Consider the following 17,226-nt stretch of genomic DNA (forward strand, 5'->3'; position numbering starts at 1 on the left):
CTGCCTGCCAGTGCGCCACCTGTAATCAGCTGGTGGGTCAGCACCAAATAAACACCACTGACACCTGGGCCCCCCTCAGCAGCCCTGACTGGATCTTATCACCTTGTGTGCGTGACTGGGTGCAGGGGGACCTCCGTGCCACAGAGGCAGCTAGGACACCATAGCAGCCGCACCCATAGCACCCACAATAGTTACGCCACTGTTTGCATTTCAGGATCAATGGAATGGGGTTATAGGCGAGGACAGTGTGAACAAATAAAGGCTGCAGGTGTACTTCAGGGCCCAGTCTTCAACCCGGGCAATGCCACGCATTCCAGCTAGTGTCTATTTTAAATGGTGCACATTAATTTGCAGGATTTCCTTTAGGAGTTTAACAGATTTAATAAAGGTTATTAAATATGTAAATCAATAGTATTATTAGTAATAAAATATTAATTTCATCAGTAGCTATAATATATATACACTACAAGTAGCTATAGTATATATTGAATCCTACCATCCTGCCTGGATTATCCTATTTTATACAAAATGAGGGGGAAGGGAAGCACTGAGTAGTCACACTGCCATAACTAGACAACCTTTGATTCCAGTACGTCCGTCACCATATTATGCAGTAGTAATTCACACGGATTCCTAAAGTTGTTGGTTAAAGAGATATCAGAAACTGTCAGAGAGCGCCATCTACCGGCAGAGGTGACAACAGTCATCAGCGGCAGAGGGTGGTGGTGAGTCAGGTTAGGATCCCCTCCCCTTCTCTCACCTACATAGTCACACAGCAGCCTCCCTCACTTCATCTGGCGGCTGCTGCTGCTGTATAAATACTCAGGAAACTGAAGGGTCACCAGCAAATCACACTACACTCAGGAGGAGGTCAGAAGGAATACTGCAGGGAGAGACCTCAAATTTATATCTACTTTATCCTCCCTGGCACTCTCTATCTGCTAATAACTGTAAGGATTACACCAGGGGACGTACCAGGGGATCATCTATAAGCACTAATGTCTGGATTATATCAGATAATGCACTGCCTTCAGGCTCTGACCCTCTGTGCTGTATTGTTCTGGCAGAAGTCCCCAGCACAAGGTAAGATACACATGGTAATATTAAATGTAACATTATCTATCTATCTATCTATCTATCTATCTATCTATCTATCTATCTATCTATCTATCTATGCATTATCTATCTATCTATATACTACTCTTGGGAATTCAGTTTTACTTATTTTATATGTAAGGATGAGATTTAATAATATTAGGATAACTTTGTGTCTTATAATTTAGGGGATGTATGCTTTAGATTGTAAGCTCTTTTGAGTAGTTATCTCACTGGTGTCTCTGTGTTGTGTGAGTGTCGGAATACTGTCATCATTATAATGTCCTGTATGTATTGCTTACTCTGATCAAAGTTATGGGAGTTTGATAAATAGAAAGTATAATTGTTAACTAGTGAAAATAGAAGAATTAAGCACATTGTATTATAGCCCTGTTACAGATCTCTCCAGCAAAGCGATAACACAGATTACACACATATCCTCACTATGTATAAATCCAAAGTACTTTGTAACACACTTTGACATGTTGCCCAAAGTGCTATATCCAAGGTCACTGGGACATTGGCTGAACGAGGTCTTGTGGGATTGTACATTGTCTGCAAAGTGACACATAGTAATGTTTAAAGTTAAAATCACAGGAACCCTATGACAAGAATGTTATGTACTAAATTCTCATTGTGATTCAATATGGGCCCAACAATTCATTTGTAGATTCTCTGTAATGTAAAACACATGCACATGGGCTAAAATATTTATGGTAATCATTTAAGTTATCCCCCCTATTCCCAACAGGATGGCCTGGCTTAGCTTTGATGTGACCCATTACAAACATAATTGAGTTAGCATGTTTTTTCCATTTACGGAAGGAACAGAATTGCGTAGAGGGAATGTGACAAAAGCATGTATAAAGGCGCTTGTGCAGACAGGAGTATATAGGTGTGACAGACATCCTCTGGCCTCATGTCTGCTCTGAAAGAGTTCTCATGTGTAATATTTCACATACCAGTTGTGTGGCTCTCAGAGGTGTGATAGATCCATTCAGTTACTATGGTGAAGGTAATCATTATCCATGTATCTGCAGTTAAACCTTAATCCCAGCAAATAATTAATTTGGTATTTATAGAATGATGGGTGTCTGTGCTAAAACCACAAACCATTCAATGATTTGATCTCCTGCTGTACATCACATTGTTTTGGGCTACCACGTGACTATTAGAAAGAAGCTATCATTTGTGGTTATTGTGTTATAGCAGATGTTAAAGTAAAAGGTCTAGATTCCGTGGCAGGGTCTCGAAACAACACAGCCATCAATAAATTGACACGTTTGATCTGACCAGTTATTGCAATTCCCCAGGGTGTAATCTCTACAGGAGTGACCATTACAGGGGTACAGATGTTTGTATGCTTGTTTATGTTACAATATATGCATCAGTATTCTGAATTTTGTTATATTTATCCTCTAAACTGATAAACCAAAAACCTTTAAAGAAGGATTTGTGAAATTAATAGACGGTATATTTTTATGTGTTTATGCATGCCTCTAATCTTTCAATTAATAATTATAACCGTATATTATTGGGGGGGGTTACATTTGCTTTTAATGCAATAATATTACTCATGGTTAGTTTGGTATTTACGTTTTATATCATTTTATTTTGCACAGAAGTCAACTTTCCAACAGCGCAAGACATAAAATGGTCGTCTATCAACTTTAAAACCATTGTAGAATGGAGTCCCAAACCTACAAATTATACATACACGGTGGAAATAAGAGAGTGAGTTAGAAATATAAGGGTCTCTTTTGTCGTTCTTTGCTATGTTAGTATTGTATGCACCAATCATTATCACAATTGTTTATGAGAAAATACATCTTTTTTTTTTTTTTTTACTTTTTTGTGTGTTTATTTTTTCTGTTTTTTTTCCTTTCTGATATTCAGAACTATGGGTATAATATTGTAGGTTCCCAGTTAATAGATCAAACACCTGTTCTTTTAATTTCTTCATCAGTTATTTACATAAAATCATTCTCTTAGTTTACATGTTGTAATACATGGCTGTTCTAATTAAATGAATTTCCCTGGTCCCTGGCTAATGCTACTCTTTGCACATTGGAGAAATTTCAGCATTTGTTACAACCATAAATGGAATTCTGGAGCCTAATTACCTTTCATGTGATTTTTTTTTTTTTTAAATATCTCAATTGACGAGACTGGCTACACTAGTTTGGTCCAATTATATACTGTCTTTTATATAGAGCCAACATTTTCTACAATCACTAGGTTTTTGTATTGTTGTTGCGTTATAAGGAAATGACCTTAGGTATAGATGTACTGGTGCTGTCCAATTACTCAATCGTATTTAGTGTGAACATTTTGTTTGTTAGGAAACAATTTGTTTGTTAGGAAATATTGTATTTATTTATACAATATTACTGGCAATATATTGTGCCTTTAACTGTATACAGTGTATTTCCCATCAAACATCTGTGTACTTTGCCATTAAAGCTGCAGAGAGCTGAGATAATACTGTGATACCAGGTATTTGCTTAGGGTGTGATTCTAGATTACTTGTGTAAAGAATAGATATCACACCCATATCTGCTGTACAGTCTTTACCTGTCGCTTGATCTGTTCACACCATTGTCCTAAAATCACATGACGTTAGACCCTGTATTTATTATTATTACTTTCCATGTTGGTAATAAATTAATATAGGACTCTAAGGACTCTCGCAATCTTAAATGCGATATTTGTGGGAAAAATAAGTGTTTTCAGTATAGCGGAACACTCAATGTGTGACATAGTATAAGTGCAGTGTTTAAATATTGCCATTTAGATACAGCGTTGATGGTTTTTCTTACTGCCTCTGATGATCCAATATAGGGGTAAATTTACTAAGATGGGAGATCTATTAAGAAGAACTGTTGCCCATAGCAACCAATCAGATTCCAGGTATTATCTTCTAGAAGGTGCTAGATAAATGAGAAGTATAATCTGATTGGTTGCTATGGGCAACATCACTTCTTAAGTAGAACTCCCATCTTAGTAAATTTACCCCATAGAGTTCCCCAGAAGACATGTATAATATTTAACCAAACTTATACAAACATAATACACAGTAAGGAGCGGTTGGCTATAAGCAACACAATTAAAATTTTAAGTAAAATGAAATTTCACCAATACATTTTATCAAGCCACAGATACACTGTATATATTTATTTTAAATTATTTATGTTCTGTAAACTCTTTGTTTTTTAAGTGTGAGATAATTCAGTACATTTTAAAAAAAGGACTTTATCTCACAATGTTTACCATGGACTAAATGATTATAGACTTGCTTAAACCACTTTGATATTTATTAATGTCAGCTCCTGCATTTCCTAACTTTGCCCTCCGGGGCATAATACATTTTAGTTTAATGACTACTTATGTTAAAATTGCACGCCCTTATGGCTAGGGAAGCTGACAGCAGATGTCTACAGTTTAAAATATTGCGGCCAAGTTTTATTAGAAATGTTGGGCAACAAGGTTTTCTTTTCTCGTCATAAGCATTCCTGGGTTTGGTTTGTTGAGATGTGAACATTTTTTTCTCGCTTATTGTATGCACAGTCAGATGTGCCGATAGTGTCCTTGTTGACATTAGTGTTCGCTATGCGTTAGTGCTTGTTACTACATGCACTGAAGGAATCTAAAGCTGTAAAGTTCTACATTTATAGGAGTGCAACTACAAGGGAAACCTCATCATTGCATATCACCCTGTATCACTATAACTCACCTGAATGACCTAAAATGGAAGAACTGCTGGCACTTTTCCAAATATTTAGGCAAAGATTTGTGGTAATTGGTATCACTTCCTGTTGTTAAGTACTGGAGATTATTACATATTAGTTTCACACAGAATCTAAAATGGCTTATAACTAAACAATAGTTTGTACTGAGCTATTTATAACATGTGTAAAGTTAAATATCTTGTATATACTATGCCTTCACATATTGGATCAAGTTTTGGCTTATTGGCCCTGAAGTGTACCTATTCCCCCACACACAATGGAGGGAGCCATTTTGTCGACCGCACCACGATTCTTGTGAATGGTGCCTGGCAACCAGAGACACCACTTACTCCACTGTATATGGACAATGTCTGCTTTAAATGTTAAAATGAGGAACATGAATAGTTCCAATATTATACTGTTGTTTATTTGACACCCTACAAATCCCTAGAAAGTTGCCTATTTTACATTCTATTTCTTCAAATGCAAAGTTGATAAGGTTACTTGCTATTTGTATACATAAAGAAGCCAATTAGAAATGGTCTGAACAAGCAAAACGATAAAGTGTAAATGTTTAATTGCTGGCTTCTGTTCTTTTAGTCAATATTCCGACTGGAAAAAGAAGTGTATCTACACAACGAACACGGAGTGTGATGTCACAGATGTCGTTCAGAATGTGCGCAACAAATATGATGTCCGAATCATTTCAGAAATATACTCAGAAGACATTATAACAGAAGAATTTCCTTACGCTGACGGACCATCTTTCTCACCTTATGAAGAAAGTATGTGACAATGTTTACGTCCATCTTACACAAACATGAGTGCTAGAGAGAAAATCCAGGAAGAGACTCACATGTGTTTTGCTTTAAAAGAGTGAAGGCTGAGGGCCAGATTAACAATGGGGAGGATGGGACTACAGCCCCGGCCAACACATAAAAATAGGCCCATCTTCATGACAGCACGATGATGACAAGACATCCATTGGGGCTGATAGTGTAGGGTAGGACATGCCCACAGGGCACTGGCCACACCCACACAGCACTGGTAACACCCCCTCAGCTACTCACAATAAGCCTCAGACCATTTTCAGCATCAGGCCCTGTGAAGTAGTCATGGGCAGAGTGATTCATTGAACTGAGTTGAGCCACATGGCTCAGCTCAGTGGAGTGTCTCGAGACAGTGTCTTGGGACATGGCTCATTGAGATTGAGCAGCAGCGCAGCCTACTCCAAGTGAGTTGCTGTCGCTGACAGCTCCCCCCTCCCCCCGCAGCCCCTCACTGTTGATATTTCATCTGCACTGACTCTCCCGAGTCCCGACTCTCCCGGGCACGCACCCCAGACCCCGGCGGTAGAGGCGAGACTCAGAGTGAGCCGCTCACAGCGCCACCCCCCCTTCTGATATCCATCTGCCATACACCCTGTACCCTGGCTGTAGTGATGTTAAGGCTGCATGGGCACACTGGCAATGGCAGGATCACTTCAATAATGACACTCCCGAAGCTGCCGCAGACTACAGTCAGTATTGATGCCCTGACACTGTAACCTCTGCCTCCCAGCTCCCTCTGACTGTGTGACTGAGAGAGGCTAGAGAGGTGTTGTTTCGACACTTTGAGTGACTCGAATCATTCACCATCTAAATGATTCGAGTCATTGTGTCGAGACACTCGCTCACTAGCCATCTCTACTGTGAATCATTAATGCTGTTACAGAATTGCTCTTTGTCAAACATATATGGCTAAAATAGGATGTATCAGTGTAGTGGACTATTTACTTATCTTGTATATAGTTCCTTTGTGTTCCCCTGTCACAGTGCTACCTTTAAATCTTTTTGATAAAGTCAAAAGTATCTTTCAAATTTTGGAAAGCATGACACTGCTGGCCGCAGTACTATTGAAGCCTCTACATGTTTCCTATGAAGTACAGCACCCTGGAATTGCCATTTGGGGCTAAATTTACTATGCACTGCTTTTCTAAGCTCCTCTCCCGCATATTTGGCAGTTTCAAATGCTGGATTTAAATGGACAATAATATTCAATACAAAACCACGGGTATTTTGTATTGAATATAATTGCCCACTTAAATCCACAGGCCAAAACCGCTGAAGCGACAGAGTCTTTGAAAGCACTACATAGTAAGTTTAGCCCCTAAATGTTTAATTTAAGGGCTATTACTGTTAAGTAATGCTATTACTGTTAAGAATAGATGTAGTAGAGCAGTAAGAGCAGTAGCAAACGTCTACGGAAATATGTCTCTCTTTAGGATATTTGTGTGCATGGTCTATTATCACAGTTCAACAACTTTAATATTTTGCTACAGTGGATAAAATGGTTATTTACTTTCATTTTTAGCAATTATTGGAAAACCAACCATCGAAAGTTTTGACTTCAACAAAGACCACACCAAACTCACAGTCATTGTTAAAGATCCCCTGACGCCATACAGATTTGAAAATAACACTTTAAAGTCTACTCTGGATATATTTAAAGATGACTTTATATATACGGTTTACTACCGGAAGGCAGCCAGCACAGGAAAGGTAAGAAGAGACAGTGAAACTTCTAATTGCTAAGTTGCTTTCTATTGGTCGGGTCTTTGAAACCTATTTTACAAGGTCTGGGCTTGGGTTGGCCAAAGTGTAGCAGTGTATACCAGCTTTCTAGACATGTTGGAGATACCCATTCTGAACCAATATTCAACAGACTGCAGCCTATATCATACCTACAAATCAGTAACATAATTCACAAAGAGCTGTGGACTGAAAGAATATTAAAGTGAATATACTGTAGCTTATTAACTCTCTAGACAAACACTCACCTTATCTTATTGGTTCTGCAAGAATTTTGCATGATCAGTGTCTGTAGTAGATTAGATTGTTTTCTTTTATTCTTAATTAATTTTGGGCGATTTATGTCAAAAATACTTGTAATACTCCGGGGGGAATTCAATTGGTTATGCTCGTCCAATCGCGCCTTATCTCCAGTCTAAACTGACAGGGTAATATTCAATTGTTTTTTTTTTCTTCATTAATATTCAATTGTTTATTCTTTTCCGCACATGTCCCACCCAAATAGACCAGGTTTAGCCGTGTCAACTTGTCTAAAGTCCTGGTTCGTGCGCCCAAAACCATAACTTTTTGTTGATTTCTACTCACCACCTCAGGAGGCTTCGAGCAGAAATCATCCTATTGCGCCTGTCGGCAGGGACAACTGAATACCTGCCGTCGGGCGCGCAATATTCCTGCGGGAGGCAAAAACAATTGAACTATACCTTCGATTTTCAATTGGAATCGATATGTAATACCGACAGACGGGATCCAGGCGGTCAGAATCCCGACAGGGTTAACATACCGACACTTGGTGGTCGGTATGCTAACCCTCCCCCTCTCCCTAACCTAACCCTCCCTCTCCGGTGCCTAGCCCTAACCTCCCCCCTAGTGCCTAAACCTACCCTCTCCCTCCAGCACCCTAAACCTAACCCTCCCCCCTTAGTGACTAACCCTAGCCATCCTCCCCACCCCGCTACTTACCTTTTGGCATCCCTGCGGTCGGGATGCCGGCATCGGAATTCTGACCGGCATTGGTATTCTGGCGCCGGTAAGGTAAGCTTCGGCATCTACACCGCCGGGATGCCGAATGCATACCTCTCAATCTACAGCATGAGTCTGACTCTGTAAAGTTTATTTCTTTGAAAAAAAAAAAACTACTGTGCCCTTTGGGGCACGTTAAGTGATATTACCTGAGAGCTAGAGATAAATGGCTAGTAGTCCAGTGTATATTTTGTATTTATCTGTATTCAGGGAAATTAGACATCTTACTTATGGTCATTCCAATTATCTTTGCAGAAGCAAGCGTCTTCTTCGACCAATGAAATTGTTATAAACACAGAGAAAGGAGAAAGCTATTGTTTTTTTGTGCGTGGAACAGTTCCATCTCGTAGACTGAGCCGCGAAAGCCAAGACTCCAATGAGAAATGCACCTCATCTGGAAGTAACGGTATGTATCCATGCACACTCTTCTCATGTTGCTGCAAAATAACTATGTTCATTCTGCGGATGATCTGGCTGCGAGGATTCTTGAAGCAAAAAATTTGAGGCTTTTTTAAACAAAAAAACTGTATTTAAGGGTTTTGCTTTTGGCAAACTCCATACTCCAAATTTGCCTATTACACTGTACAACAAATGAATACTTTTAATTTGTTTCCTTTCTAAAAATAGTCATACATTACTAATTTGAGGTCAAGAAAAACTAAAATGATTTCAGAATGTTTTTACTAGCTCTATTTTTTGAGCTACACTACTTGCACTATACTGTATGTACATTAGTAATATAGTAGTCATAGTGAAAAGCTATTTTTAAATAATCTGATATTTTCTTGATAGAAAATAAATAACAGATGTTTTAATTCAATCAATCACAAATAAGAACACAAAACGAAACAAACATACAGCATACGAAACAAACATACAGCATACGAAACAAACATACAGCATAGGAAAGTACTATCTAATATAGTGGCCTATTCATGGGGGTGCTTTCTCTTTGCTTGTCGCTTGTACTCCTCTTCTGGGGCATCTCTTATCACTGTCCAACAGTAGTGATCACCTACCCTGATATCTTTGTTCCATTGCTGAAATGTCTTGGTGGAATCGCTCACTATGCTTGTCACTCAGTGCACCACAGTTATCTTGTGTGGGTAATCCCGTGAATCGCATATATTTGAATAGGGGAGGGGACAAATAACTGATTCATTTAATTGGGTCATTAGGCCCCGCCCCCTCTGCGCGGAAAGCAGATTGCTGGTAAGATTCTCTCCATTCTGCCCACTTCACTAGGAAAACCCCTACATCGTCATAAATGGGCTATATCTCGGAACTCAGAGCTAACTGAGAGTTTTAAATGTCATATTAATTTTTTGCATGCTGAAATCAATTAGAAGTATGGTAACTATTTTCACATCGGAAACATTTTCATTGCTGTGCAGTGTTATTAATGCCAGACTCTATCCACTTGCGTCACATTAAATTGGTCCTGTAAATTAGTGCATAGTTGTTAGTGCAAGCTAAACCTCTAGCTAGGAGGATCATCATAAGCTTATGTAATATTTCCTTCACCACTTATACATGTTACATACAAGCCTGATCATCCTTCCATTGTATCTATATTGTAATGTATGCCCTATATATATACATATGTTATAGACTGAGACTCTGAATGCACTTTTACTTTTCAGCTGTCAGTGGTTTAGCGACGTGCACTGGATTTTTGTACCTCTGTGTAAGTTGACTCCTCCAGCCATGACTACATTAGACATGTGGGGGAAGGCTCCTCTTGCATAATGCTCTCATTAATGCTTCTCAGTCCTTTCCCACGGCAAAATGAGTCAATAAGTCAAATTACTTACAGACTACTCTCTGTTTTCCATAAACTCTCGCCTCCTATTTCACTGCCTTCCGTTTTACCAACACATTACTGGTAATTACTGGCAATGTGTTGTGTCTTTCTCTATCACTGAATTGTAAGAGGTGGCGGTAATTACTAATCATTAAGCAGCACCGACCCTGAACAATTGTTTTTTTTTATAGGGTACAACTGTTATCTTTGGTCCCATTTCCTGTATTGGTCAAGGAAAGTTAGTTTTTCACTGTGCTTTACTGATGAGAAAATACATATCAGCCATACACAACTGTAACAGAAGGTGATACTACTACTGTAACAGTACTGCTCTAGTATCACATGGCACCAGTGTCAGAGCAGGGCTCTGTGCCAGCCCCACCACCCAAATATGTAACATCATACATGATAGGGAATCAAGACCATTGGCACCAGGAAGTAGAGCCCTCCTACATACACTAACACTGGCTGTAGATACCATTCTTCCAGGCACGCTGCAAGCCAAATGTAGGTGTTTGGGGGCAGTGGTGCTGCCCTCATGGCCCTGTGCCCTCTGTGACAGTAGCACTTGCACATCCTGGTTACAGCTCTGCTGTAATATATGGTGGCATTACTGCAGTATTAGAAGGGGCACTACTGCTGTAATAGAATTTATTTCTATTGCTGTACTAAAAGGGGGCAATATTACTAGAATAGAAGAGGGCATTACTGCTGTAATAGAAAGTGGTACTACTCCTACAGCAGTAATAGAAAGTGCTACTACTAGAATGTAGTAGAATGTCTGCATGGCATTGCTTAATAACGTAAGTCTGTTGCAGTAGCAGATTTAAATATTGAGAAGTGTTATATCAAGCAGCTTCAGTTTAGCTGTTTGGAATTAACAATAAAACATTGAGTCTTCAGTAATTTAATTACATGTGTATTGTTATTGTAAATATGTCACCTCTGGAGGCCATGAATACATTATATCTCCTTCTATTCATAAAGCACTAATCCACGGCACTCACCATTTCTAGATTTGGGGTGTAACCACATTGTTTACATAGAAATCACAGGGGCTCTACACTCACCATATAACTGACAATAATAATAGACTAAAAAACAAATACAAGGTAACCTATGTATGCATCAGGCGCAAAGTGAACACAATTAAAATATGGTAACTTAACAGCCGTAATGCAGCTCCCACTTAAAGTGCTGGGAACACTTATATAGCTATAAAAAACTAGTAAAATACAGAACAAGAGAGCACATTTATAATAAAAAAATGTGTTTAATATAACATGATTTGGTGGTGAGATCAAATCCTTGGAGAGTGAGCACGTGAACTATTTGGCATTTTTGCCACAATATAATACTAATTGGAATATCTCACTAAGTGTCAATTCTATGTCGGAAACTTGAGACCATTCATTGGCATTTATTGTCTATAGACATTGTTTCTATTGCCTTTATTGTTTTATTATCTAATATATTAAATTTGTTTTATTCTTATGCGCTCCCTTGTTCTGTATTTTAACAATAATAGTAAACAGTGGGGTTTTGGTTCATGAATTGATCAATGCATTTAAGCTTGCAGCTCCCCATCAAGGAACCCCACATTACTACTATTACAAGTCCCTACTCTATTGCTGAGAAATTTAATATGGAAATAGCTATCACATTAGCGGTAAACTCAAGCTACGCTATCATTATATTCCTAGATATATGTTGATTGGCTGGGGGTCATAGATGGTAAAGCTTAACTTTGATTGGAATGTCAAAGATCATAATATCCCAAATTGTTCTATACCCTACGACATACTGTATGTCATTGTAAACCAGCAGTAAGGAACTCCTCTTACCAGGCAGCACATCAGAAACTAATAACAATACTCTTATGAATATAGCATCAGCTACAAAGTGACTTCTCAGCTTTGTGTAGTCAGAACGGACAGTAGGCTTTAATTATCTTTTCAACCTTATAGGGCTGGTTCTAATGTTGCTGTGTATAACATATAACATCTCCCAACAGCTAACAGGTGGAGCTTTGGTGCAGAAGTAAATAACACTACATATGTATTCTCATTGTACATGAGATACATATATGTATGTCATGTATCTCTTGCATGCTTGCTATGCACTTCTGTTTATAGAGGAGGTTTTTTTTTTGACTAATCAATGTCTTTATTTTCTCTTTCCAGAATTTGATCTTACTATTGTCATTGCTGTAGTTGTAGCATTGGCTCTAATCATAATTATATTAATTCTGTCGGTGATCCTATGCAAATGCAGAAAAGCCAAGGCAGAAAAGACAAAGGAGACTGTGCCATTGAATGATGTTACAGCCATGCCCTAAGACTGTTACCGGCACTTACTACTGCAACCTGTGACTGCACACAGCACACTACCTGCTACTCCTGAGAGTAGTGTAGGACATACTTGGTTTTTGTGAAACTTATTGGTTCAATCATTTTACATACTAAAGTACTTTTTATTATAAGTACAGATTGTTTTAGTTTTATAAACGGAACTATGCTTTCCTTTTTTAGATATGTATTTTTTTAACACTAAATGTATTTTTTAAGAACAATAATAATATGCTTGAATCCAGGTGAGAATTAGCCTGGAAAGTTATCAGTGGTGGGAAACTTTGCACTGATGAAGACTGATTAATAATAGCAACCAAAATAATATTTGACCTACAAAGCACTACCAAATAACACTACCAAGGTACAATATATATGCACAGATAGAAATAGTCGCTGTGGAGTCTTGAGGTACATGAGAGTGTCCCACAAAAAAAATAGATTGTTCCATTAAATATAATAATAATGTATTTGTGAACCAGTCACATTGTGCAAAGCAGACAGACATTATCTGCTCTATTATGTATTCTGTATGGGTTAAGCAATTGTGCAAGTGTATTTTCCTTATGTGTGGTTCATTAGCAGGCATCCTGTAGATCTGAAGTTGAGGAACTATTAGTCCCAGAGTGGCCAGGCTTAGTCCAATAGTAAAGCTATAGTGTCATTAGAATACAATATCAGGGTGTACTATTTGATGTTTCTAAATCATTACTGACATCCAATAGGAAAGCTGTAGTTTTACTAGAATGATATATGAGTTGGCACTTTGATGCTTCTGAATCATTCCTTTCATCCAATAGGAAACCTGTAACTTCACTAGAATATATTCGAGTGTTCTATTGTTTGCCTCTAAATCATTACTGACTTCTAATACAAAAGCTTTAGTGTCACTAGAGTATGATTTTATAGAATTCTATTGGAAGCCTCTAGATCATTCCTGTCATCCAATAGGAAAGCTATAGTATCTAGATTATATCAGGGCATTCTATTTGATGCTTCTAAATCATTCCTGATTATATGAAGTGAAGAAGCCATTACACTACTGTACAATAAAAGGCTTACAGTGTCACTATAATAGGATATCACACATTCCTAGATGAATTTGAACTATTAATGACATATAATTAGTGAGGGTGCAATGTAAATAGATAAGGTAATTAGATATTTATTTTATTATAAATTATAATAAACATTTAATTAAGACTTTACAAATGTTTGTATCCAGAAACCATACCAAATATGCTACAACCTTATAAAAAACATACAATATTTTTGCACATACTGTAATTGGTGATAGAGACAGAGGAAGCTAATAATAGGGTTTGTCCATCCAGCGCCATTAAATCGCCTTAGCACAAGATGGAGTCCCACGTAATATGCGGCGTGTGCGATCTTTGCATCATGTATGCCTAGCTTATTACACCTGACCTTTCCTTATTTGTTATTCACATAACCTCCAGCACCAGTGCTAGGTCGACAAAGTGTGAGCTTCCTATTAGATAACACTATGAACCATATGTGATATTCAGACGTCAGACCTTCTTCATCGTTAACCCTGAAAAACCTCTATGGCATCCATGACAATCTAAAGCACTGATGCTGAAAAACTAATTCCGTGGGGGGGGGATTAAATTATTGACCATGTGTGGCTTTGTACCACAACATGACAGGTTTTCCTGTGATTCTCTTTTGTGCACTTATTAATCTGCGCTGTTGGTGGTTGCAGGTTGCCGGAGAAACGGTTGGAACACCGGCACCGCGCGTCCACTGCCAATAATTGATTACCCCACAACGAATGTTAGAAATTACTTAAACAAGATTCTTCTATTAGAGACGTTAGACGTTCCCTGTGAGAAACACACGCTGCTGTGTATTGTCACTGCTGCTGTAACCTAACACTACATCATCTGACCATCACTGCCTTACATTTATATAAAGCACAAGCAGGTTTTGCCGAGAGACAAAGCACTTATTTAAATTGTATTTTTATAATGGAACCTATGTACATTGAGACTGTCATGTTTGAGAATTACTTTTATAAGATGATAATCGTGGGTATTATTTATATAATATATGATTTTTCTATGTTGTCTATGGTTAATATTGAGTAAAATTTGTATTTGCATTTGTAAATAATGAGTAATTTATTTTCATAGGATTTATTATTGAAATAAAGGTGAATGGGAAACTGTACTGTGTCCTGTATCTGATTAATTTATGATAAAGATTGTCAATGACTCTAGACTAAAAATGCGGGTTTCTAGGATCTACTTATAATAGTTAAGTGTGAAAATGACTGGCTGACATAAGTAATTTAACATGTAACATGGCTTTATACTGCAAACAGTCATCCTTTTGTTCTAGGACTGACTACATTCAACTCCTCTCATTGTGTCCCCCATTATCATCAAGCCCCAAGCTGTTAGCCTTGCACCAATATGACAGCATAAGATCAGCAGATACTTCTGGAGATCTGAGATTCTCCTCACTTCCTACTTGTGATTACAACACTCTAATGCTTTATTTTACATCCTTGGGCCGTATTCAATTAGCGGCGAAAACGGACGTTGTTTTCGCCAAGGGCAACAACGGATGTTTTTCACCAAAAATGGCGATATTTTAGAAAAAAAGGCGAAAATGCAATTGGTGATAAAAAACTGGAGATAAATTTTCTCCATCCCAGACCAGGTGAAAGAAAATGCAAAATCCCTGTTTTTGGCTAAAAATGTGGGGATTTTGTTGAAAATGGTTTTAATGTATTGGGTCTGATTTTTCAGCTGACAGTATGGATGTGTGAAGTATTTTAAACATCACACGTAGTCGCAGCAGGTGTTTTTTTTTAAATTGCGTTTGTACGACACGAAAATATACTTGCACCCATTTTAACGTACCCCCAATTTACGTGGAACAGTGATTGCCTTATATAAAAAGTTGCTTCCTATTATTTTCAATGTTTTTTTTTTCACCCAGAATTGCGCGGTCATTTTTCGCCAAAGTGCGCAACTTATGAATTTTGTTTGAGCTAATTTATCATTAGGGGGGTGTCCAAAGGGTTCTGAAAGAAATACCCACATTTTTAACCAAAAATAGGGATTTTGCATTTTTTTTCGCCTGGTCTGGGATGGAGAAAACTTATCTCCATTTTTTTTTCGCCAATTGCATTTTCGCCTGTTTTTTGGTGAGAATATCGCAGTTTTTTGGTGAAAAACGTCCGTTTTCGCCACTAATTGAATACGGCCCCTTGGTTTTGCCTATGTAGACTGCAGACTTAACCTGCACTCTTAAAACATTTTGCACTACAGCAATATGAAGTTTGGCCCTCAGTCAATGTTACTTCAGAGATACTCCAGGCCCGCGCTATAATGTAGGAGTTTAGACACACTTTGGGTGCAATTCAATTAAATGTGATGCACATAATGTGCCATAGCAGAACAGCACATTGTGGCCAGCAACCTCGCTGATTTTTCCTCCCATCCTACTGGAAACGCCCAGGAAAGTACAGATGCTGAGGGTACCTTAATGGACAAATATATGTGCAGCCGATTTCTGCTGTGATGTTTGGTGGCACATTGCCCTTAATTCAATTGTCTTCTTTAAGTTCTAGAGCAGGACTATTCCCAGCACAGAAAGATATGCTATTATTAAATTGTTTATGAAGAAATAAAATGAAACAGTTTTAATTTCTACCATGTTTTTGCATTGGTTCCACAATTCTTCAGAAGAGATAAATCACTGGAAAGGGCTGTACTGAAGGTGGTATGACTAGTGCCATTGCCCAGGGGGCAAGGCCAAAGGGGCTGCATGGTAGCTGCCCTGGTGGCACCCATGCCCAGTTTGTGTGATGCCTGGAGAGTCTCCAGCATGCCCCGCTTGCGTGATACAATACACAATGGAAATTAGTAAATATAAACTAGAATATTGCAGATTTCATCCAGCACTGTGGCATAAATGTCCAATTCTCCAATTAGTCACATTCAATTATACAAGGGAAACAATAATAAAATAAAATATTGTAATAAGATCATCAATATCGTGAAGGTTCAGTCCCAGTGTTCTCTAATATAGGAAAAGATGTAGCAGTTCCTTTGCCTCCATATAAAGGAAAGAATGCAGTATAAAGAAGACTGTTATAAATACCCTTCATTTATATAGACTTTAGTAGAAGCTTTTCAGATAATCCTTTATCTTCCCAAATAAATCCAAAAGAGCCTTAGAGATTCCAAGTTTCAGCCTGAAAAAGAAAACAGGAAAATCTATTGCACAAATGCCAGCATAGAATAAAACAACTTTTTAACAGACTGCACTCACAATTTCACATTAAAATCAGACATACCACATTGACTGATTAATGTTACAGTGCCCCTTGGCTTGGATTCATTCCCAGTGTTGGATTTCCACTAGTCACCTGAGGCATGTGCCTAGGGGTCAGCACAGCAGGCAACCTACATCAGAGCCCTTGCACAATCTGAGATCACCCTCTCTTCACATGCGCAATAGAACTCTGTGGTTCAGTTAAGAATGAGGTGCTAATTGTAATTAGTGATAGATCAAGAACTGTTGAAAATAGCGCTCCCCAAGTCACCTGAGTGATGGAATGGGCTGCTAATTGCAATATATACACTGAAGTGCCAATAGCCATGAGATAGCAGTATGTAATGGTA

General features: G+C 38.2%; 1 protein-coding gene across 2 annotated transcripts; it reads left to right on the forward strand.

The window, feature by feature from the left end:
* Positions 1–817: 817 nt before the first annotated feature.
* On the forward strand, positions 818–14,746 carry F3 (coagulation factor III, tissue factor). Of its 2 annotated transcripts, XM_088443953.1 has the most exons (7): positions 818–1,083; positions 2,718–2,829; positions 5,424–5,608; positions 7,176–7,363; positions 8,669–8,819; positions 10,057–10,100; positions 12,401–12,510. In XM_088443953.1, the coding sequence occupies exons 1-7, from the start codon at positions 999–1,001 to the stop codon at positions 12,428–12,430; spliced, it is 795 nt and encodes a 264-aa protein (XP_088300079.1). In that variant the 5' UTR covers positions 818–998; the 3' UTR covers positions 12,431–12,510. The 2 variants fall into 2 exon arrangements, with proteins under 2 accessions (XP_088300079.1, XP_088300078.1); XM_088443952.1 differs by lacking the exon at positions 10,057–10,100 and having other exon boundaries at positions 12,401–14,746.
* Positions 14,747–17,226: the final 2,480 nt, after the last annotated feature.

This window comes from Taudactylus pleione, unplaced genomic scaffold (genome assembly GCF_031769625.1).
Source record: "Taudactylus pleione unplaced genomic scaffold, aTauple2 ptg000341l, whole genome shotgun sequence".
NCBI lineage: Eukaryota > Metazoa > Chordata > Amphibia > Anura > Myobatrachidae > Taudactylus > Taudactylus pleione.

What these genes read in the sequence shown, in the direction of transcription:
- F3 (XM_088443952.1), top strand. Translation starts at nt 999, where the DNA reads ATGTCTGGATTATATCAGATAATGCACTGCCTTCAGGCTCTGACCCTC. An exon ending in TACACGGTGGAAATAAGAGA is followed by an intron (nt 2,830 to 5,423) that starts GTGAGTTAGAAA and finishes CTGTTCTTTTAG; the next exon opens with TCAATATTCCGACTGGAAAA. An exon ending in CACCTCATCTGGAAGTAACG is followed by an intron (nt 8,820 to 12,400) that starts GTATGTATCCAT and finishes TTCTCTTTCCAG; the next exon opens with AATTTGATCTTACTATTGTC.